The 20,799-nt window shown below is 53.2% G+C and overlaps 8 protein-coding genes across 8 annotated transcripts; 6 read left to right on the plus strand and 2 right to left on the minus strand.

Moving 5' to 3' along the window:
- The first annotated feature begins 283 nt into the window (after window positions 1-283).
- Window positions 284-2,145, plus strand: SEPMUDRAFT_150775 (mannitol 1-phosphate dehydrogenase 1). Its single transcript, XM_016906388.1, has 3 exons — window positions 284-1,387; window positions 1,498-1,824; window positions 1,897-2,145. The coding sequence occupies exons 1-2, from the start codon at window positions 554-556 to the stop codon at window positions 1,822-1,824; spliced, it is 1,161 nt and encodes a 386-aa protein (XP_016758890.1). The 5' UTR covers window positions 284-553; the 3' UTR covers window positions 1,897-2,145.
- On the plus strand, window positions 284-5,565 carry SEPMUDRAFT_135051 (uncharacterized protein). The gene is made up of 6 exons (XM_016902678.1): window positions 284-1,387; window positions 1,498-1,824; window positions 1,897-2,010; window positions 2,465-2,772; window positions 2,857-2,922; window positions 3,009-5,565. The coding sequence occupies exons 3-6, from the start codon at window positions 1,960-1,962 to the stop codon at window positions 5,302-5,304; spliced, it is 2,721 nt and encodes a 906-aa protein (XP_016758891.1). The 5' UTR covers window positions 284-1,387; window positions 1,498-1,824; window positions 1,897-1,959; the 3' UTR covers window positions 5,305-5,565.
- A 206-nt stretch (window positions 5,566-5,771) lies between these two features.
- On the minus strand, window positions 5,772-8,049 carry SEPMUDRAFT_165386 (glycoside hydrolase family 2 protein; the record flags this gene model as incomplete). Its single annotated transcript, XM_016908167.1, has 4 exons — window positions 5,772-6,157; window positions 6,281-6,678; window positions 6,738-7,455; window positions 7,560-8,049. The coding sequence occupies 4 exons, from the start codon at window positions 8,047-8,049 to the stop codon at window positions 5,772-5,774; spliced, it is 1,992 nt and encodes a 663-aa protein (XP_016758892.1).
- A 309-nt stretch (window positions 8,050-8,358) lies between these two features.
- Window positions 8,359-10,506, plus strand: SEPMUDRAFT_70223 (Methyltransf_8-domain-containing protein; the record flags this gene model as incomplete). Its single annotated transcript, XM_016909893.1, has 1 exon — window positions 8,359-10,506. The coding sequence occupies one exon, from the start codon at window positions 8,359-8,361 to the stop codon at window positions 9,952-9,954; it is 1,596 nt and encodes a 531-aa protein (XP_016758893.1). The 3' UTR covers window positions 9,955-10,506.
- A 333-nt stretch (window positions 10,507-10,839) lies between these two features.
- On the plus strand, window positions 10,840-13,062 carry SEPMUDRAFT_110034 (uncharacterized protein; the record flags this gene model as incomplete). The annotated part of the gene is made up of 1 exon (XM_016900820.1): window positions 10,840-13,062. The coding sequence occupies one exon, from the start codon at window positions 10,840-10,842 to the stop codon at window positions 13,060-13,062; it is 2,223 nt and encodes a 740-aa protein (XP_016758894.1).
- Window positions 13,063-13,569: 507 nt separating this feature from the next.
- On the plus strand, window positions 13,570-15,441 carry SEPMUDRAFT_150781 (ArfGap-domain-containing protein). Its single transcript, XM_016906389.1, has 2 exons — window positions 13,570-14,882; window positions 14,950-15,441. Exons 1-2 carry the CDS (start codon window positions 13,745-13,747, stop codon window positions 15,285-15,287), a joined length of 1,476 nt encoding a protein of 491 aa, XP_016758895.1. The 5' UTR covers window positions 13,570-13,744; the 3' UTR covers window positions 15,288-15,441.
- A 326-nt stretch (window positions 15,442-15,767) lies between these two features.
- SEPMUDRAFT_70230 (uncharacterized protein) lies at window positions 15,768-17,438 on the plus strand (the record flags this gene model as incomplete). The annotated part of the gene is made up of 1 exon (XM_016909894.1): window positions 15,768-17,438. The coding sequence occupies one exon, from the start codon at window positions 15,768-15,770 to the stop codon at window positions 17,436-17,438; it is 1,671 nt and encodes a 556-aa protein (XP_016758896.1).
- Window positions 17,166-20,706, minus strand: SEPMUDRAFT_150782 (heat shock protein 70). Its single transcript, XM_016906390.1, has 3 exons — window positions 20,581-20,706; window positions 20,306-20,510; window positions 17,166-20,245 (listed from the first exon to the last, which is right to left on the minus strand). The coding sequence occupies exons 1-3, from the start codon at window positions 20,605-20,607 to the stop codon at window positions 18,435-18,437; spliced, it is 2,043 nt and encodes a 680-aa protein (XP_016758897.1). The 5' UTR covers window positions 20,608-20,706; the 3' UTR covers window positions 17,166-18,434.
- Window positions 20,707-20,799: the final 93 nt, after the last annotated feature.

Consider the following 20,799-nt stretch of genomic DNA (forward strand, 5'->3'; position numbering starts at 1 on the left):
TTGAGAGTGTGCATGTAGGTCATAGCCGCTACCTTGTTCTAGTGGGGGTGTCCAGGTGGGGAAGAGACACACTGCAGGGCCATCGGACTTTCTAGATGTTGCGAGAGTGTGAATAGACGGAAAGCAAGTTCAGATCACCAGCCCAGGCCCTCACCTTCCCATCACGGCTTTAAGTCTCACGCCTCTTCTTTCTCCTCCTTCCAAGTTCTCCTCCTCCTCCTCCTCCTCCACCTCATCCTCCTCCTCACCCAACACAAACCAGCGACTCTCCCCCTCCAGCCATCATCGCACCACTTTCCACCATTCCGCCATCAACCACAGCACAAGCACAAGCACGAGCTCAGCTCACTGCTAGGTAAGCTCGCTGCACCTCCTGTCCACACAATACCTACCACCTAGATACCCTCTCTCCTCCGCTCCGAACACGTTCCAAGCACTTGGACTCCATCGCGAACCTCTCGCTGGAACGACCGCCAGCGTCTCATCCAGACCCCGTTATCTGACAGTCGCTCACAGCCACGTAAATCGTCCACACGCACACTCGATCGTCAACATGGGGCTCAAGGGAGTTCACTTCGGTGGCGGCAACATTGGTCGTGGCTTCGTCGCCGAGTTCCTGCACAACTCTGGCTACGAGGTCGTCTTCGTGGACGTCATGGACAGCATCATTGAACAACTACAGAAAACGAAGAGCTATGAGGTGACAGAAATTGGCTCAGACGGCGAGCACAAGTTCACGATTGACAACTACCGGGCAATCAACTCCAAGTATGAGCTGGAGAAGGTCATCGAAGAGATTGCTACTGCCGACGTCGTCACATGTGCTGTTGGTCCCAACGTCCTTAAGTTCATCGCAGACCCCATTGCCAAGGGTATTGAGGCTCGCAAAGCAGACAGTCCACTCGCCGTCATTGCCTGCGAGAACGCGATTGGTGCCACAGACACGCTTCGTGGCTTCATCGAGCAGAAGCTCTCGCCCGAAACGCTCAAGAACATTGCCCCCAAGGCAGCATTCGCAAACTCGGCTATTGATCGTATTGTACCAATCCAGGACGAAGGCGCAGGCCTGAACGTCAAGATTGAGAAGTTCTACGAGTGGTGCGTCGAGGAGAAACCATTCAATGGAAAACCACCGGCGATCAAGGGTGTTCACTTCGTGGAAGACCTAGAGCCATACATTGAGCGTAAGCTCTTCACTGTCAACACGAGTCATGCCACAGCCGCATACTACGGCCATCAGGCTGGCAAGCAGTACATCCACGAGGTTCTCGAGGACAAGAAGCTTCACGATATTGTCCAGGGTGTTCTCGAGGAGACTGCACACCTAATTTGCACCAAGCACAACCACATCAGCAAGGAGGAGCAGAACGACTACGTCCAAAATATCGTAAGTCACAGCACACTTGATCTCCGCGCGAATACCATGACGCACTAGAATACCGTGCGCTCGAACACGGCGGACCTTTCGAAGACTCGTGCTGACGTTGGAGTAACTAGGTCAAACGCATCTCGAACCCCGTCCTCAAGGACAACGTCGAACGTGTCGGTCGGGCACCTCTCCGCAAGCTCTCGCGCAAGGAACGTTTTATCGGTCCCGCTGCCCACCTTGCTGAAGCCGACGAAAAGGTCGATAACCTGCTTGGTGCTATTGAGCAGGCACTCCGCTTCCAGAACGTGAAGGGAGACGACGAGTCGTTCGAGCTGGCCAAGATCATGAAGGAGAACGATGCGAAAGCGGTGACGATCAAGCTGACTGGTCTCGAGGAGAGCCACCCTCTCTTTTCCAGGGTAGAGGCATGCGTCAAGAAGGTTCAAACTGGTTAGGTGAGATGGCTTATGCCCCTGTCCCACAGGTAGTGGTAATTGGTGCATACGAGTACTGATGTGGACGACCAGCAGCCGCCGAATCGAGGGCAAGTGTACGAGACCCGGAACACGCACCGGTTACTTCAGGACCTGATGCGGACAGACACTTCCGACTCATCGACAGCTTCCACCCCAAAGGCACTTGTGGAGGAGGAGGAAGATGATGATGATGAGATATGATAGCATGACATTGAGATACCAAAAGCGAGTAGTAGCCAGCGTCGATAATAGCAGCCCGCGGCAACGACAATGATGAGATGACCGTCTACTCTGACTCCCACGTTTTCACGTAAGTTGTTGTATACTGTTTGTTGCCACTCTACTCGATAGTTTGTCTCACTTCCATTTCCATGAAGAAGCGCATGCCGCATGCCGGTTGGAGCAGGGCCAGCAGACCATGGCCATGCTGCCGGTCAAGCTTTCTTTATACCTGTCGGTCCCGTACCAATCATCTGTGACGTACGTCCCTAGTTTCCACCCACCAACACCCTACCCTGCCTGCCTGCCTGCCTGTCTGCCTGCCTACCCACTTGCCACTATTGTACAATCCCTACATGCACTTGATATGTACACCTCCAACCTCATTACATGCACCTAGCTCTCTCCACGCGCGACCACGAGCCGGTGTCGAACCCGCCTGCCTACCCTCCCACCCTCCATCTCGCCCTTCACGCCGCATCACACTCCCGCGCACGCGCACACGCACACGCATCGGGCAAGAGAAGGGGGTGGAAGCGCCGACGAAGACGACAACAGTAACGGGGAGAACGGGGACGACGACGGCGACAACGACAGCCACAACGATAACGACAACGGAAACCGCGACGACGACGACGACGAGGCCGGCGCTTACGCCATCCCCGCGCCGGCGCAGAGGAGTGGCAGAATGGCCATCGATCGTATCCCGTGCGTTTTGATAGCTTCGACTAGACTGTGCCAGAGGGCAGGCAGGGAAGGGCGCTAGGCTGATATCAGGTGTTCTCCTCGCAGGTTCCCGGAGACGCACGATCTCGCTCATACGGAGAAGGCTTTCTACCCGGTCGCCATACCAGTGTCGTATGTTCAGTCGACTTCTTCCATCATGTTGTCTGGGATAGGCAGCAGAGAGGGAAAGCGCGCGCTGACGGAGACTTCTACTGCAGACATTGGCAACTGAGACACTACATATCAGCACCCGAGCCCGACCACCTCTACTATGCGAGCGCTCACCACGTCTTCTGCCTCAATACCGCCACGAAGAAGCGGAAACACATTGCTACTCTGCCCTTTGAAGCACGATGCACTGCTTCTGGCCACGGATATGTTTGCGTGGGCGGCGAGGACGAGGGCCACTTTGCCGCCATCAAGCTGAGCGGAGCACTCGATGTCGATTCTGCTCTGCCTCTGTCGAGCCTGGGACCCAACGTATCTCGCCGATCGCCTACGGTCAAGGTGGAGCGGATTGGGGACGAAATAGTAAATTCCATTTCGATTCACCGCATCCAGGACGAAGATGCGCACCTCGACGACATTGTGGCCGTGCTCACGAACAACGATCGCACGGTGAGAATATACAGTCTGCCTTCGGGCCAGGAGACAAGATGCAAGGGCATTCCGTTTGCGGTGAATCATGCGACCATCTCACCGGACGGGCAAATACTAGTGGCCGTGGGAGATTACAACCAGGCACATTTCTACAGGCGGCGGATCACGGATGACCCCCCGCAAATACCGAAGCCGCACAATCGACTCACGAGCGCGAGCATTGAGTGGAAGCGAATATGCAAGGTAACGTTGCACGTCAGCGCGCCAGAGATGACTGTGGGATACTTTACGACCGCATGGAATTCGAGCGCGAGTTTGGTTGCTGTAGGAAGTGAGGGCGGCTACATCACCATCATCGACCGACACATGCTGGAAGATGACGAATTGGACGAAGACAATCGGGACGAAGCTGTGGTTGCAGTTGTGGCTGGAAGCCGAGCGGACTTTCCCAGTCCGCATCCAGGAGCCATTAGGAGTATGGTCTTCAGTCCTGACCCTTGGGATCTGTTGATCTGGAGCGAAGATCAGGGGAGGATATGCGTGGGCGATCTGAGAACAGGCCTGAAAAGCCGGCAAATCATTGAGCTCGAGCCCAAGGATGAAGCAATGCGGCGATATGAAATGGAGATTCTCGATCCAGAAGATGCAGCGTTGCCATGTCTTGCGCTTCCCACGCACCTGGATGATCTCGAAGCGGATTTGTTAAGGAGGTACCGAGCTGCGCCTAACAATGCGAGCGCTGTCAACTTTGCCACGGAATATATTGAGGCGAGAAGACGACAACGAGAGCATCGACAAGCTCTGGCCGCTGCACGACAGCAAATCACACAGGCCAATACTCGCGCACGTCTCACGGCGGCTGAGGCGATGGAGAACGACCCACAAGGATTGACGGCACGAGAGCAACAAATCTTGGAAACGCTGCGCACAACACGACAACGAGAGGAGGCGCGGTCAAATGGCCAGATACCGAGATCGGTAAATTACACAACACCTGACATGTTCGCACACTCGGGATCATCGGCAAGAAGTGGGAGAGACACTCCTTCAAGTGATTCGACATCACGACCTATCAGCGAAATTCTGAGCTCAGTGCAAGAAGCCATGCCTGCATTAGAGCGAACCCATGCCACGGATTCGCAACCGACGACATCTCACACGGAGGATGATGACGACGACGACTCACTGCCGCCTCTCGCAGCAATGCGAGATGCGCTCGCTGCTTGGAATAGCGGCAGTAGCGGCCTGCCGCCTCTGCCACCTGGTACAGTCTTGCCTCCGAGTGCAGATCGCACGCGAGCAGCAGCCGGTTTATCGGCAGGCGACTCGGCCCGGTCTCCAGGCAGGCAGCAAGGTGGACCGCGTGCCGATCGCGTACCCGAAAGCAACGACGAGAATCCCTGGACAACCATTGAAGAGCACATGGGCCGGGGACCACTATTCGAGACTTCGGCGAGGGCTACCGCAACGTCTCCTTTCCCCGCAGAGCGAGATCATGATGCAGAACGTGAGGCACGCCGAGAACGGTACGAGTCCCTACAAAACGACCTCCACATCCAACATCGAATCGCGGCTTCGGCGGCTAGAAACCGAGAGCGATGGCGTGCTTCCCGACTTGCTGGAAATGGTAGCAGCAGTAGTGCAGCTGCGGAACAACGTGCGTTGACGATGGCTGAAGCTCGTGCTTCACGATCTGCCGCTGCGGCGTACCCAGATGGGTATGAAGGAGTGATTCGGCGGAGCCAAATGAGAAACTGGGGTAATCCTACAGGAAGGGAGATTGGAGTTAGGACTGCTGGGTTGGCTATCAGTCCTGATGGGCACACTCTGTGGGCGGCTTGTGAGGCCGGCATCTTTGAGATTGGAATGAGGACCAAGGGAAGAATGTTTTTGCCTAGTCTGGAAACGAGGTAGCTGCGAGGGCTTCCCCCCACTTTTCGCGTGCATGTCGATGGGTTTGCAAACACAAAAAGCTCTTTGCAAGGCGATGGGTGATGGGCTTGCGGAACCATCTCGATTTGGAATGGGGAAGCATGGCACGACTGGAGGGGTGATTTGTGATGATGAACGGGTACGACTTTATGTTGTAATGTGAATATTACGGACGGAGAAATGAACAGTCGGGATGGATTCATTGGCCGGGCCATTGTGAATCGACCGATACCTTTACATACCTACCATTCTATGTTCCTGCTTATACCAATTCATTACATCCTTTCATTTTCCATCATCCTCTTTTCCGGCCTTTTTGTTTTCTCCTCTTTCCTCGTTTCCTATTTCTCTGCCCATTTTTTTCTTTTTCTTTTTCTTTTTTTCTTTTTTGCCCCTCTTTTCTTTTCCTTTTTCCATTTCTTCCGTCTCTCTCTTACTAAAATCACGCATCACCCCAACAGTCGTTCAAAATACTTCCTCTCCGCCTTCTGCATCACCTTGCGCATTTCCCCCGCAGCCACCTTCTCCCGTCGATCATACGTATACAATCCATTCTGTTCCTGCTCAATATCCGTAAATTGCGTCCACACAATCCCGCACACGTGACCCTGCTCGACCGTCGCCATGATCATGTCGTCGATGCGATGGAGTAAATCTGCGGCGTCGCGCGCGGTGGTGTAGCCCCAGTTGGATTTTCGGGATGATGGGTCGTTGGCGTTGTTGGTGGTGGGGGAGGAGATGTTGATACCGCCGAATTCGGTGCAGAGGACGGGGGCGCCGGAGATGTGGCTGGAGCCTGGGTCGAGGAGGCGGTGGGAGGGGCCGTAGATGGGATCTGTTGTTGTTTTTGAGTAGGGAGAGGGGAGAAGGTTTAGGCTGGATGGATAGAGGGGAGAAGGAAGAAGAGGGGGGGAAGTGGTGTGAATATGATTATTAGGTATGGTGGTGGAAAACTTACTCAGAAACATTGCTCTTCCTCTTCCGATGATTTCTTTCAACGATTGGCATCGCTCTCGCATCCCGTTTGCATCGGCATAATCGTGAAACGTCGACAGATCGGTCTGGACGTGTTCCCAGCCGCAATTGTCGTTGATTGCTCTCGTGGGGTCGAGGCTCTTCGTTTGGTAGTAGAGACTGCGAATGTGGTTTCGCTGTCGCACGTCTCCTCCTCCCAAGTCATATCCCCAGCTTTCGTTCACCAGGGTCCAAGTGATGATGGAAGGGTGGTTGATGTCTCTCCTCATCATCGCCATCCATTCTTGATCGAAGCGTCGCATCATTTCGATGCTGAAGTTGTAGCAACTGGCCATTTCACCCCAGACGAGGAAGCCGAGGCGGTCGGCCCAGTAGAAGAAGCTATGACATCGGGTTGTTAGCAGGGCATTTGTTGTTTGTTGCCAAAATGAAGCGCTTACACGGGATCTTCTACTTTCTCATGCTTCCGACATCCATTGAATCCCATGGCTTTGCTGAGCTCGATGTCTTTCTTCAGTGCTTCAGATGAAGGAGGCGTCATCAGAGTCTCCGGCCAGTAGCCTTGATCGAGTAAAAGAGCTTGAAATAAAGGTCGACCGTTGAGTGTAAAGGTTCCGTTACCGTTGTCCCAGCTCAGCGAGCGCATGCCGGTGGTCGTGCGTACCTCGTCGAGCAGTCTGCCAGTAGGATCAAGTATACGAATGCTGATGTCGTAGAGCAAGGGACATTGTGGAGACCAGAGCGCGACGCCGTTTCGCCAGCAGCGCGTATCAGACGGCGGAGCGACTCTGGTGAATTCTGCTGGAAGTACTTGAAAATGTTCAGCGGAAAGGCGCATATTGAGATTCTCGAAGCGAGCGAAATCTTCATCTCGTGGCAGTTCTTTGCGTTCTCTTCCTATCATGACACCCCCAATGCTGCTTTCCACTTCAATGGTCAGAGGCTGACCCAGTCTTCTTCCAGACGTGCATACGCGTGCGTCTAATACGCCCCGTTCGATGCTCGTGGGGTTTAGAATGGTGCCGTAGCTGCCGTCCACAAGACGCGCTGGAGGCACACTTTCGAGCCACACGGATTGCCAAATACCGCTGGACGGCGTGTAGAAAATGCTCTCGGGCTCTGGGCCCCAGTACTGCTTCCCTCGCGGCTGTGTAAGATCTGTGAAAGCTCAGTACTGCAGACTTAGTGGGGCAGGAGTCTCGATCTTCGCGCTCTCGCCATCTCATGTGCATGAACCGAGAAGGATCTTCTACAGAACATACCATACGCCGAGTCGAAGACTCTGATCGTCAGTCGACTTGCAGTCATAGTAGACGTAGCAAGTGCATCTGTAAGGTCTACATCGAAAGGCACGTGCCCTCCACTGTGCTCGCCAGTATATCGACCATCGAGCCACACCTTGGCATGGTAGTCTACAGCGCCAAATCGAAGCAGGAGTCGGAAGCCATTGGCTTTCTCTTCGGCACTTCGCAAGTCTTCAATGCGGCGTTCGTACCAAAGCACCTGATGAACACCCTTTTCATGGATGCCAGAGGCGGGAGCCTGGAACACGAAGGGAACCTGGATAGTCCTCTTCGCATTAGGCTTGCCCTCCGCTGCTGCGTGAGAAGGCAAGCCTTGCAGGTGGAATGCTTTGGCTTGGCCCTCGTCGAGGTCATCGAAGAGGAAGTCCCATGGCCCGTTGAGACTCTCCCAATGGAGAGCTGAGCGGACAAAGTCTGGGCGAGGATAGTCTGTGGGAACAGTTGCCATATTGGCTGGTCTGGGAGGAACAGCCGGTTGATGGTACGCAGGATAATGCTGCTGGACGTTCGGCTTCTTGACTTCTTTCACGAACTTCGACAAGCTCTTGCGCATGTCTTTCTACTATCAGACTTTCAATCGCTTCATGTACTTTGTCGTGGTGATAAAATCGGAAAGAAGAGGAGGGGTCGTCGTGAGGACGGGAGATGGGAGAGGACGGGACGGGACGGGACGGCGAGGACCGGACCTCCTCCGCTCTTCTCACGGTAAATGTGATAAATTTCGTGGGCTTCATCTCGAACATACACAAACTTCACAATGTTCGCGGTAAAAGGATGGAACGTGGACGTCACGGCGCTGAAGCCTCAGACAGAAGTGATCAAAGGCAAAAAGGCCAGCGCGAAAGAGGCAGCCGCAGCAGCAGAGAATGCTGAAAAGCAGACTAGAAAGCGCAAAAGGGAAGAAGCAGAGGAACTGAAGGCAAAGAAGGTGGATGCTGAACTGGGAGAAAAATGGGAAAAGTATATCGAAGGAAAGGAGACCAAGAAAGCAAAGAAGGCGAAGAAGGGATTGGACCTGGAACAGAAGGATACGCAACCAAAGATTGTGAAGAACGCAGATGAGACAACAGAGGAGACTTCAGCAGATGCGGGTGCGGAGAAGAAAAAGGCCAAGAAGCGCAGTAGGGATCGGAAGAAGGACAAACAGAATGGTGGCAAAGGTGAAGCCACTCTAGGCCAAGTGAATGGGACGACAGCAGCAACATCGGCAGCGCATGCGAGACCACCTACTGTACCAGCTGGCACTAAGCTTACACCAATGCAAGCAGCTATGCGCCAGAAACTTATCTCCGCCCGCTTTCGACACCTCAATGAGACTTTGTACACTGAACCATCCTCCAAAGCTCTCGACCTATTTGATCAGAACCCCGAAATGTTCGAGGACTACCATTCTGGTTTCCGGCAGCAAGTAACGACATGGCCTTCAAATCCTGTCGACACTTTCATTGCTACAATCCGAGCGCGTGGAGCAGTAAGACTTCCCTCCCAAAAGAAAGCTTTCCAGAAAAAGGACGGCAAGATCAAGCACACCGATGTTGCCGAACGCATCAAAGCAGAGAGCGAAGGTCGTGTCGCTGCCCTCCCGCGAACGCAAGGCGTCAGCATTATAGCCGACCTAGGATGTGGAGATGCTCGTTTTGCACAGACACTGACCGACTCCGGCGACATCACGAAGCTGAACTTACGAATCTTGAGCTACGATCTACATTCACCAAGTCCACTTGTCACAAAAGCCGATATATCTTCACTACCAGCAGATGATGGCAGCGCGGACATTGCAATCTTCTGCTTAGCACTGATGGGCACGAATTGGATATCTTTCATCGAGGAGGCCTATCGGATTCTGCACTGGAAGGGTGAACTCTGGATCGCTGAGATCAAATCGAGATTTGGACGTGTCGGTAAGAGTAGCAAAGTGGTCGAGCATAGCGTAGGAGGCAAGAGGAAACAAGCTATCCTGCAGAAAAAGAAGGCCAAGGAGGCTGCGGAGCAAGAAGAAGTTAACGAGCAAGAGACACTCGCGGTTGTGGTGGATGGCGCTGAAACCGCTCCCGCTGCCAATCAACAAGAGACCGATGTCTCATCCTTCGTCGAAGTCTTGAGAAGGAGAGGGTTCGTGCTGAAGAGTGGAGACAGTTCGATCGATCTGGGGAACAAGATGTTTGTGAAGATGGAGTTCGTGAAGGGGGCGCCTGCTACTAAGGGCAAGAACAAGACTGAAGATGAGAAGAAGACAGAAAAGCCCCGCTTCAAGAAAGCTAAGTTCCTGGACGAAGATAACAAAGAAGATGAGGATGTTGCAACAGATGATGAGGCAAAGACTTTGAAGCCTTGCTTATACAAGATACGATGAATTGGTCTCGATTGCTACGCGCTTTCGAAAAGTTCTCGTTCGCCAATGCCAGGCTCCATCGATCTCGAGTGGTTTCGCAGTGAATGCCATAGCTGTGCCGAAATCTACATACTGCTGTTCCGTTGTACCCGTTTACACGACGCTGTCCAGTACTTTGATGTCAGACATGATATGTCTCCTAAAGACTTCCATAACGCCTTGGTTATTGAATGCGAGCTGGACTTGGACCGAACCATCGGGGCGCATGACTTCCGTTCGTGAATGAGACATACAGAGACAAAATTTGACTCGTTCGACTTCGAATGAAACACCGCCCATCTGATGAGCAATTCGGTCAATGCTGTATGAAGCTGGGTGAACAGAGACCTTTTCACGAGCTGTCGAGATGGGACAAACAAATCTGCTACACAATCGACCATTGTTTTCGCCATCGTGTTCTACATAAGTGTCCACAGACAAAGTTACGCACGAGCTTTCAAGCGGCCACGATGACCTAGACATCGTGTCGAGCAGTAGCTTGGCATCTTAGGCAACGTATGCGTACGGCGTGGTAGGTGGGGTGCTGGATCTTTAATAAATGCTGCAGCCCTGCGTTTTTGACCAAGTCCAAATCATTTACTTCGGAGCGAGCTGGACTCTGCATACTACTTACTACGCTACATTGTTATTCTCTCTGGAGCTGGACTCTGCATAATTACTTTTCGGTCATATTTGGAGCCGGCTTCCTTGCATCATATCTCATCTATTCCTGATTCAACATGTCTATGCTCGCACTGCTGGCCAGCCAAGCTTGATACACAACTCCTAGGCCTTACTCACACGTCGATCTTCCCAATTACATTGACTCAACGCACTGGACCTAACGATTGACCATACACCTAGCCCATGCATTCCGGACCACGACCATGGGGGCACCGAGGGAAGCAACCAACGGAGCTGCCGGGCCCCTATCTTCAGGCCATGCTCAACGACCGCACAATCGACGACGGTGCCTACAAAAGATGCGGTACGGTTCTCACAAATTGGCTAATTAAAACGGGAAAACTAGTCAATTGTAGATCGGTCGATCTCACGAATGTACGCCGTAAATTGACTCTCACTCAGCTCGAGAAGGTAGCACAAAGTATCGTCAATTCCTCCAATCCATCAATCGTGGTTCCAATCGAGATAATCTCTGCGGTCCAGGTGATCGTTGCTGGTCGTCGAGAAACCCATGAGTGTCACCTCCGGGCCTATGCAGTGAATCCATCCCCCGAAATAGCGCAAAAAAACGACAGTCACCGTCACGCTTTGACGGTACATGAAAATGTATTAGCGTTCCTTCAGTTGAATTCGGAATCCCGCCATGTTACCTCGACTAGTTCCTCGGAGTCTTCGGTGCACGACTGTGGCGACGACTACGAAAGCGCTACTGAGAATTCAATCCCCTGTGGCCCAGGGTTAGCGGCAGGACGTCCAAAGGTCTGCATAAAAGACATTCCAGCCATCTTTAGTCTTCTATCTGACCTTTCCGAGACACGACTCTGGGTGAAGAAGATATGGCGAGGTTTCAATGTGGGCGAGATCAGCTTCATTGCGGTATCGAAGATGACGGATATAGCCTTCCGCAAGTGCCAGGAACTCATTACAGTATTCGAAGCCGAGTACTCTTGCTGTTGCTCCTACCAGGCTATTCTCAGGGGCTGGGATCTGAATGACGATGTGTGGATTGCAGCTCTCGATATGTCAACAAGCGGTGGCGTGCACAAATCTGATACTGGACTACTTGCCGAGGTTTGCTCCTACATGCCAGCGTATCGTGTCACTCACTACATCACGGGACGAATGTTCCAAACTAGGACGGGCTCTCCGGACACCGGTGCCCGTCCAGTACTCTCTCAGTCGGGTGCACTCCATCCATTCCTCGAATCGTTGGTTGCTGTCGTAAGCCAGCTCTGCTCCTTATCGGACGATTCTCATGGCCACTCTGCTGGGGATCCGCTTGATCACGAGCTCGACACTTTCACTCACGAGTTGTTGAAAAGTCGCCCAGGCGAAGAATCGATGCTGCTTGTCGCGATGATGCGTATGTACTTAGACATATATGATTCTCTTGCTGGCGATCTCCAGCGTGACATGGTAAGTTCGAGACAAATTCTTTGCCATCTCGAAGCAGCCAAACACCGCTTCTTCCAGTTCTACACCGGTTGTAACGACAATTCCCAAGCCAATGGGACGACTAAGTGCTTGAGTGAACTTATGGGCCATCTTTCGCTGGCCGAATGTCGAAGCTGGAGGACATCGGTCAGAGTCCCAAATGAACTACTGAAGACTTTGCCACTTCTTCGCGGGGCTCACGTATGGGATTGCTTGACTCGTCATCACAGGCTCAGTATAGTACTGTGTAAGGCTAAGCGTTCGGAAGTAGCTGCCGCCCACCTGCATAAGACTCTTGTGCCGTGTGTCGAGTGGCCAGGAATGGATCTATTGCTTTCCATTGTTCAAGGACCAGACTCCTGCCCAGATACCACTTCTACGAACACCGTGATGGGCCACTCCATTCACGCGTCAGACCCGACCAGTCATGCAGGTCTGATGTCGGACACCGCAGAGACCGCAGTTCCATCCAATATCGCGGCCTCAGATCAGGTGCAAATGGATCTAGTCACTTTACTCAACAACCCGGAGTCCTGCTCATTACCACCCCCAGCCAACCTCGGCCTTAGCCAGCGTTGGCTCGCTGATCTGAAGACTCAAGTTGTGCGTGACATGCCCAGTGTCCAGGTCAACCATCTTCAAGCGCTACAGCAATGCCTTGAAATACTTCAACACATTTCCGGTAGAAATATCGCGCCTAAGACAGAGCTCGATCGCGAGAGTGCATCTCACAGTCTTGCTGTTAATAGCGAAGCTAGAGAGAACATGAGCTCCGTGGAAGAAGAAGCAAAAGAAGAAGAGCAAGCTGTTCCCAAAAGTGAAAAACGAACGGCAACGCCAAAGGACAAACCCCTCCAAGCTCTTCGGCTAGCATCTTTGATCAATGGAACAGGACGAAGTTGCACGCCAAGGTCCATCGAATATCATACACAACCTTACCCTTCGGCACTGCCTCGTTGGACAGCTGCTTGAAAGCCAGCCTGCCTTTCACAATGCTTCGGCGGTATAGCGCTGACGCCTTCTGCATAAGTACAACCATGGCGTGCCGGATGGCATGAAAGGGAAATAGGGGAATGTGAACTGCGAGCAATTGTATTCGGCGAATTGAGATTCCACACCAGAAATATCTTGACCAAGCGAATAGTCTTCACTGTTCGATCTCTATGACCTCCCTATGTGACTCTGTAATGAGCGTTGGGGTGAGGGATCTATCTACTCGAAGTATGAGAGTCAAATTTCTCAGAGCATTGCACAATGGGTTAGCCGCCATCATGTTGCGCGTTGATATGCTTCTGGCTATCGGTATAGCTCGCGGAAAGCTGCGTGATTGACATGAGCAGTTGAACTTGCAGTTACATGTAGGTAATAGAAGTCAGCAAGTGATGTATATATGTCATGGATCACGTGCTCCCTAGAAACAACAACTTTCAGCCGGGACGATCCTCCATCAACAGGGATGGACATCCCCGCCGAGTGCATACAGTACACTACGCTACTCATATATTCGCATTCCGACCACATTTCCAATTGCCCGTCTACACCTGGCCAGATCTCCGTTCTCCCGACCGGACGGCATTCGCGCGAGAGAGACCAGCAGCACAGTACCGCTGTCGCCTCCGGGCATTGACGCCGCTCCCACCTCCCACCTCCCACCATGTCTCAGTCACTCGCGCCCAAAAGCGAGTCGCAGCGCATCTTCGAGCAGCTCAAGCGCCGTGCTCCCAACAAAATCTGCTTCGACTGCGGCGGTAAGAATCCCACCTGGTCGTCGGTGCCCTTTGGCATCTACCTATGTCTCGACTGTTCCGCCCACCACCGTAATTTGGGCGTTCACATTTCGTTTGTGCGCTCCACGAATCTCGATCAATGGCAGTGGGAGCAGCTGCGACGCATGAAGGTCGGTGGCAACGAGTCGGCCAAAACCTTCTTTCAGCGAAATGGCGGCAGCGCGGCCTTGAACAGCAAGGATCCCAAGACGAAGTACACGTCCAATGCGGCGGTGAAGTACAAGGAGGAGCTTCAGCGACGAGTCGAGGCGGACCACAAGAGAAACCCCGATGGCATCGTAATTGAGGACGAACCGGGCGAGGAAGGCTCGGGAAGTGGGACAAGCACGCCCGCGGCAAGTGAAGACGACTTCTTCAGCAGTTGGGACAAGCCCGCCGTGAAGAGGGCTTCGAACCCTCCAAGCAGGACAGGCACGCCGAGCCAGGCAGGGAGGGCGAGTCCCTTCTTGAACCCTGGAGCTGCGAATGGAAACGGCATGGCCGCAAGGCCCAAGAGTCCGCTAAACCCTACCGGCAGCGAGGAAGTCAAGCCTGCTGCGAGCAGAGCTGTCCCCAGCGCCGCGAGAAAGACTGCTGTGGCTTCAAAACCCAAGGCTAACATTCTCGGCGCTAAAAAGACCAAACTGGGAGCCAAGAAAGTCGATGCGTCGGCTCTGGACTTCGATGAGGCGGAGAAGAAGGCAAGAGAGGAAGAAGAGAGGAAGGCGAAACTGGGCTATGATCCGGACGATGTCACTCCTTCAGAAGCTTCCATCGCTGCGAAACAACCCGGAGCAGAAGCGAGCACTATCCACCAGCCCACGCCTATGAGCCCAGGCTCGAGGGCTGGCACATTCGGCAACCCAAAGCCTAGAGAAAGGAGCGACAGCGAAATGGAAAGACTAGGGATGGGTGTCAGAAAACTCGGCTTTGGAATGGTCGGTCAGCAGAAGAAGCCGGCTACTGCTGGCGGCGCTGCGAAGATTGGTGGGTTCGGGTCTACGAGCCGAGCAGCTCCTGTTGAAGGTATGCTACAGACGATCCATTCTCACTTTCACTCGAACGCCACTAATCTCATTTCTTCTCTTCACAGACGACTCGGAACGCTACGCACGCGACAAGTTTGGCCAACAAAAAGGCATCGGTTCCGACGAGTTCTTCGGCCGTGGCGCTTTCGACAGTAACGCGCAATCGGAAGCGAAAACCCGACTGCAAAGCTTCGAAGGGCAGACTTCCATTTCCTCGAATGCTTACTTTGGACGGCCGGAAGAGACAGGCGAAGAAGAGTATGGAGATTTGGAGGGTGCTGCCAAGGACTTTGTCAGGAAGTTTGGTATTCAGGCGGGAGATGATTTGGAGAACGTCAGTGCCTTGTTGGGCGAGGCGGGCAACAGATTGCAGGGAGCGATCAGGAGTTATTTGAACTCGTAGGATGTTATGCATGCACGCGTGTATGGTCGGGGAGAGACAACACGGAGAGAGGGAGAGAGAGCGAGAGGTGGGTGGGTATGCATGACGGAGATCTGGTCATGTCATCAAAACGACAGGATCAATATAGACAATGTTAGTTGGCGAGCACATCTATTCGAGCTTTTGATTTTTCTTGTTCAGGCCGCTTTCTATACGGCATACGACCCTCGATACCATGATGTTGAGGAGCGCGATGGGAGCAGCGGACTTGGGGCTGGCTGGATTATACCCAACGCCGGGCCGCAATAGCCGCTCCTTTCGATTCTGCCATGCATCACCATCGGATGACTCTACCTCGATCATGAAGTGCAACTCGTTTACTACTTGGTCAGGTGGCTGTTTCGAAATGGATGGTTATATGAACAACACACAAGAATCGACAGAACACCCATCAGGACACCACTTGGTGTACTCCTCTCTGGTCCGTCGTACAATCAATCAATGGCCGGCAGGGCATCGGAATACGAAAAGAGTCGGGGAGCAGTGTTGGTCCAAGATGTCCTAATAGCCACCAAATTGGTCAGCGCTCGGACATGGCACCGTGTGGTACGCGCCTGGCTCGTTATGCCAATTGCTGTTGCAGCCATCATGGCAGTGTGCTTTGGTGTCGACCGCCTTATTAACCTTGGGAATGTTCCCTTTCCAGCTTCAGTGGCCTGTCTGATCTTACTCTTCTTAGCCCTCATCCTCTGCTCATTCATACTGGGAGACCGGGCCACAAAGACCATGGTTGGATACCTAGATGTTCCCTGCGGCTGGTCCTTGCGCTTTCTCAACATATTCTTGTGTCCTGGCTTTGTCACATTGCCTCTCAGTCCACCGATAAGCGGAGCGGAAGTGGCCAAGATCATCGGCGTAGCTCTAGTCGGTTGGGCGGTGGTATTTGCCTTGAGTGCCTACTCTGTACGTGGGATAGTACTGCTCATTGGCAATAGCAAGAAAGCAGAAGTTGCAAGGGCTGAAGAGCTTGGGGTGCACCAAGATGACATTCCGTTGAGTCGAGTGTCGACACCGCCAGACTCTAGGCGGACACCAAGTGACTATGGTGAGAGCACGCCGGACGAAAGTCCCAATCCTTCAACTCCATTCCTGGTTCAGCCGCCAAGGGCACAGAATCCAGACTATGTCACTGGGACAGGCGGACCGCCAATACCGGAGAGCACAAGACTCAGCTCAGAGACTATATCACCATTGTCCATTTTGCGACACGATGCGCCGCTACAAACCAGAGCGGAGAAGTGGGCAGCATTCATTATCTCACAATTGGATCTGCTTACCTATGCAGCACTGATGGTCTTCATCGGCATCCCAGTTTACTATGGCCTCGGCTATGCCATGCCGTTGCAACTCTGCATCAGCATCATCACATACGAAGTCGCAACCATGCTGCCCTTACGTTGGAAGACCTACCTGCACCCCATCCTGGTATCCTCTGCAAGCACCGTTCTCGCAATCTGGGTCTTCGTCCTCACACGCGGAGAATCTCTATCCGATGGTCTCCACGCCTACTCCACAGGAGTGAAATACACCAGACTGTGGAGCGGCGCAGCAATCGCAGGCACACTACCCGGAGCCGGCGACATTCTCTCCTCCATCATCGACGTGTCAATCATTGCATTAGCCTTACCAATGTTCCAATACCGCCATGAGCTCCAGAAAAACTTCCTCGCCATCATCATCCCCAATACCATCTGGCCCTTAGCCTCACTCTTCGGCTACCCAGCCTTCTGCTACGCCATCGGAATCACTCCAACGTCCTCTCTCGCCTTCGGAGCAAGAACACTCACTCTCGCACTCGGACAAATCGTCGTGGCAAATGTCGGCGGAAACATGAATGTGGGAACTCCCTTGGCCATCTTCAGCGGAATCTTTGGAGTCCTCATAGGAAATCAGATTTTGAAATTCTTGCGGATTCCCGAGGACGATTATATTACGAGAGGAATCACGTTTGGTGCGAATTCGAGCAGTCTTGCTACTGCTATGTTACTGGGTACGGATCCGCGAGCTGCGGCGTTTAGTAGTTTGAGTATGGGATTTGTTGGAACTGTGGCTGTTGCTGCTACGAGTGTGCCGCCGATCGTGCTGGCTGTGAAGGGGATTGTTGGGCTTTGAATGGGTGTTCAAGGGGAGCTGGGGATCATAGGGACCTTGAGGGCCTACAGAAAGGGCTTTGGAGGCAATTGTTTGCAAATCTGGTGTGGTACACAGGCCGGCTATGCATGACCTTTGGAGCGCACGACTGACTGTAATCTTTTTTTTAAAAAGTCCGGATCGAGAGGCTTCACACACACAGGAGAAGCTAGGTCCAAATATCCTGCTCCTGCTCCTGCTCCACGTTACTGTTCTTCCACAATACGGCGAGTGTATTCATGGAGAATCTGAAAGAGCTCTCGATCCTCTCTCTCTCTCTCTCTCCTAATGCTGCTGCTCAGGAAGATGGTGTCTATTACGCGTGCGTATGGCCATTCATGGGGTTTGATCGTCAGTCAGAGCAGAGTGAGACAGCAGCGTTCGCAGGAGTCTAGAATGGATGGGTGTTTATAGCTCTGATTGGCCATGGAGGAGGCTCTTTGCGGCGATGGGTGGTTTCCGGTTCTTTTATCTTGCTTCAGAGAGAGAGGAAGAGGATGTGCAGCAATCCAGGAGACACCGACAATTCGTCCAGTCATGTTGCCTATGCGAAATATTCAAAGGCGGAGACCGGAAGAGAATGACCTTCAGAGTAGAGACTTCATGACATTATACATCCGAGAACGGTGGCTAAAACTACACATCCATCCATCCCATTCCTTCTTATCGTCCCATGCCACCACTACTTTCACAAACTCGCCACTCGTCATGCACCTGTTATTTCAAGCAGACTGCTTTCCGCAGCTTCGCCAAGCGCCGAGCGCCCTGTACATCTTTCTGTATAGTTAAACATGAGTAGCGCCTCAGCCGGCCCTGCGCAGCGTGGCTGAAGAGTGAGGCTTCTCCCGACGTCGTAATATCCTTACATGAATTCTGCCGGAATCGACGCTTTTATGGACCATTCGCGCTAGCTCAGGTCGCTTGGGGTATAAAGACATCAAACAAAACAAGCTCGAGGCTTGGAAACAATCAAGCCATTTATGGCTTCTTCTCGTCAGAGCCGTCTTGCTTAGGTTGTTCGCTCGACTGCTCGCCCTCCTTTGGCGACGACTCAGCCTCCTGGCGGGCACGGTGCATCTTGTCGAACAGAGTCAAAGACGCGGTCTGGAGCTCATCTGTCTTGGCCTTGATCTCCTCGGCGGTAGCAGTACCTTCTCCAGTCTGGTTGGTGGCAATGAATTCACGAAGACCGTTGATGGTCTCACGGATCTTGTCTGCCTCGGCCTTGTCAATGCGGTCCTCAAACTCCTTGAGTGCCTTCTCGGTATCGTTCACAACGCTGTCGGCACGGTTGGCAGCCTCAATGGCGGCCTTGCGGTCCTTGTCGGCGGCAGCGTATTTCTCGGCGTCGTTGACCATGTTCTCGATCTCGGAGTCGGAGAGACCAGATCCTGAAGCGATGGTGATAGACTGGTCCTTGTTGGTAGACTTGTCCTTGGCGTGCACGTGGACAATCGAATCGGCGTCGATGTCGAAGGTAACCTCGATTTGTGGGACACCACGGTGAGCTGGTGGGATGCCGACCAGTTGGAAGTTTCCGAGCATCTTGTTGTCACGGACAAGCTCACGCTCACCCTGGTAGACCTTGATCTCGACAGCGGACTGGAAGTCGGCAGCAGTGGAGAAAGTCTGCGACTTCTTGGTTGGAATAGTGGTGTTGCGGTTGATCAGACGAGTGAAGACACCGCCGAGAGTCTCGATACCGAGCGACAGAGGAGTGACATCGAGGAGAAGGAGATCAGTGACCTCACCAGCGAGAACACCACCCTGAATGGCGGCACCAATGGCGACAGCCTCGTCAGGGTTGACAGACTTGGCTGGCTCGCGGCCGAAGATGGCCTTAACAGACTCGGTGACCTTGGGCATACGGGTCATACCACCGACCAGGATAACATCCTGGATGTCTTTGGCCTGGAGGTTGGCGTCCTTGAGAGCCTTGCGGACTGGCTCCACAGTGCGGCTGATCAATGGTTCCACCAGGGACTCGAGCTGAGAGCGGGAGAGCTTGGTGTTGATGTGCTTTGGTCCAGAAGAATCGGCGGTAATGAAAGGCAGGTTGATGTCGGTTTGCTGAGCAGAAGACAGCTCAATCTTGGCCTTCTCAGCAGCCTCACGGATACGCTGAATAGCCATGCGGTCGCCAGAGAGATCGATTCCTTGCTCCTTCTTGAATTGCTGCACAAGATGGCGGACGAGGGTGATGTCGAAGTCCTCACCACCCAAGTGGGTGTCACCGTTGGTGGCCTTGACTTCGAACACGCCGTTGGAGATCTCGAGGATGGAGATATCGAAGGTACCACCACCAAGATCGTATACAGCCACGACTTTGTCGTCCTTCTCGAGACCGTAGGCAAGAGCAGCGGCAGTTGGCTCGTTGATCACACGGTGCACGGTAAGACCGGAGATCTGACCGGCATCCTTTGTGGCTTGACGCTGCTGGTCGTTGAAGTATGCTGGGACAGTGACCACAGCGTTCTTGACGTTCTTGCCCAAGAACGCCTCAGCCGTCTCCTTCATCTTGCCGAGGACGAAACCACCAATCTGCGAAGGAGAGTATTTCTGCCCTTGTGCCTCGAGCCACGCATCGCCGTTTGTGTGCTGAACAATCTTGTATGGGACCTGCTGGATATCCTTTTGTACCTCAGAATCCTTGAACTTGCGTCCAATCAAACGCTTTGTGGCGAACAAAGTGTTCTCTGGGTTGACGACGGCCTGACGCTTTGCGGCGATACCGACAAGTCGCTCGCCTTCCTTAGTGAAACCGACCACAGAAGGTGTCGTTCGTGCACCTATCCCTCACTGTCAGTCATCATCGCTCCGTCTTTCTCTCTCTATGGTCCTGTTCGTACCTTCCGAGTTCTCTATTATGCGAGGCGCCTTGCCTTCCATGACGGCCACAGCCGAGTTGGTGGTACCCAGATCGATACCAATGATCGGGCCCTTCACCTTCCCGCTGTCGGCATTTGTGTCTTCCGCATATCCTCGTCGAAACTGCGATGTGAGGGGCGCGCGGCGTGCTGATGATCGGAAAGAAGATGTCGCGCGCGGAATAGCCTGTGTTCAATGTCAGTGTCGTGTCCATGCTCGCGTGATGGCGAATGGTTTCGAGGGAGCTTCCACTTACGTTCCGCGTCAGTCGAGAAGAGAGCATGTTGGCTGTATTAACACACTGGGGTACGCGCAACGAGGAAGGAACGATGGTGATGATGGATGAGAGGGTGAGGAAGAAAGGGAGGTTGTTGCAGATGGCGCAAAGTGATGAAGATGGAGAGAGGAAGATGGTGTAGGGAGCTTTAGAAAAACTGGATGCATCACCACCGAGAAGAAGAAGGTCCGTGCTCTC

This window comes from Sphaerulina musiva, assembly GCF_000320565.1.
Source record: "Sphaerulina musiva SO2202 unplaced genomic scaffold SEPMUscaffold_8, whole genome shotgun sequence".
NCBI classification, from domain to species: domain Eukaryota; kingdom Fungi; phylum Ascomycota; class Dothideomycetes; order Mycosphaerellales; family Mycosphaerellaceae; genus Sphaerulina; species Sphaerulina musiva.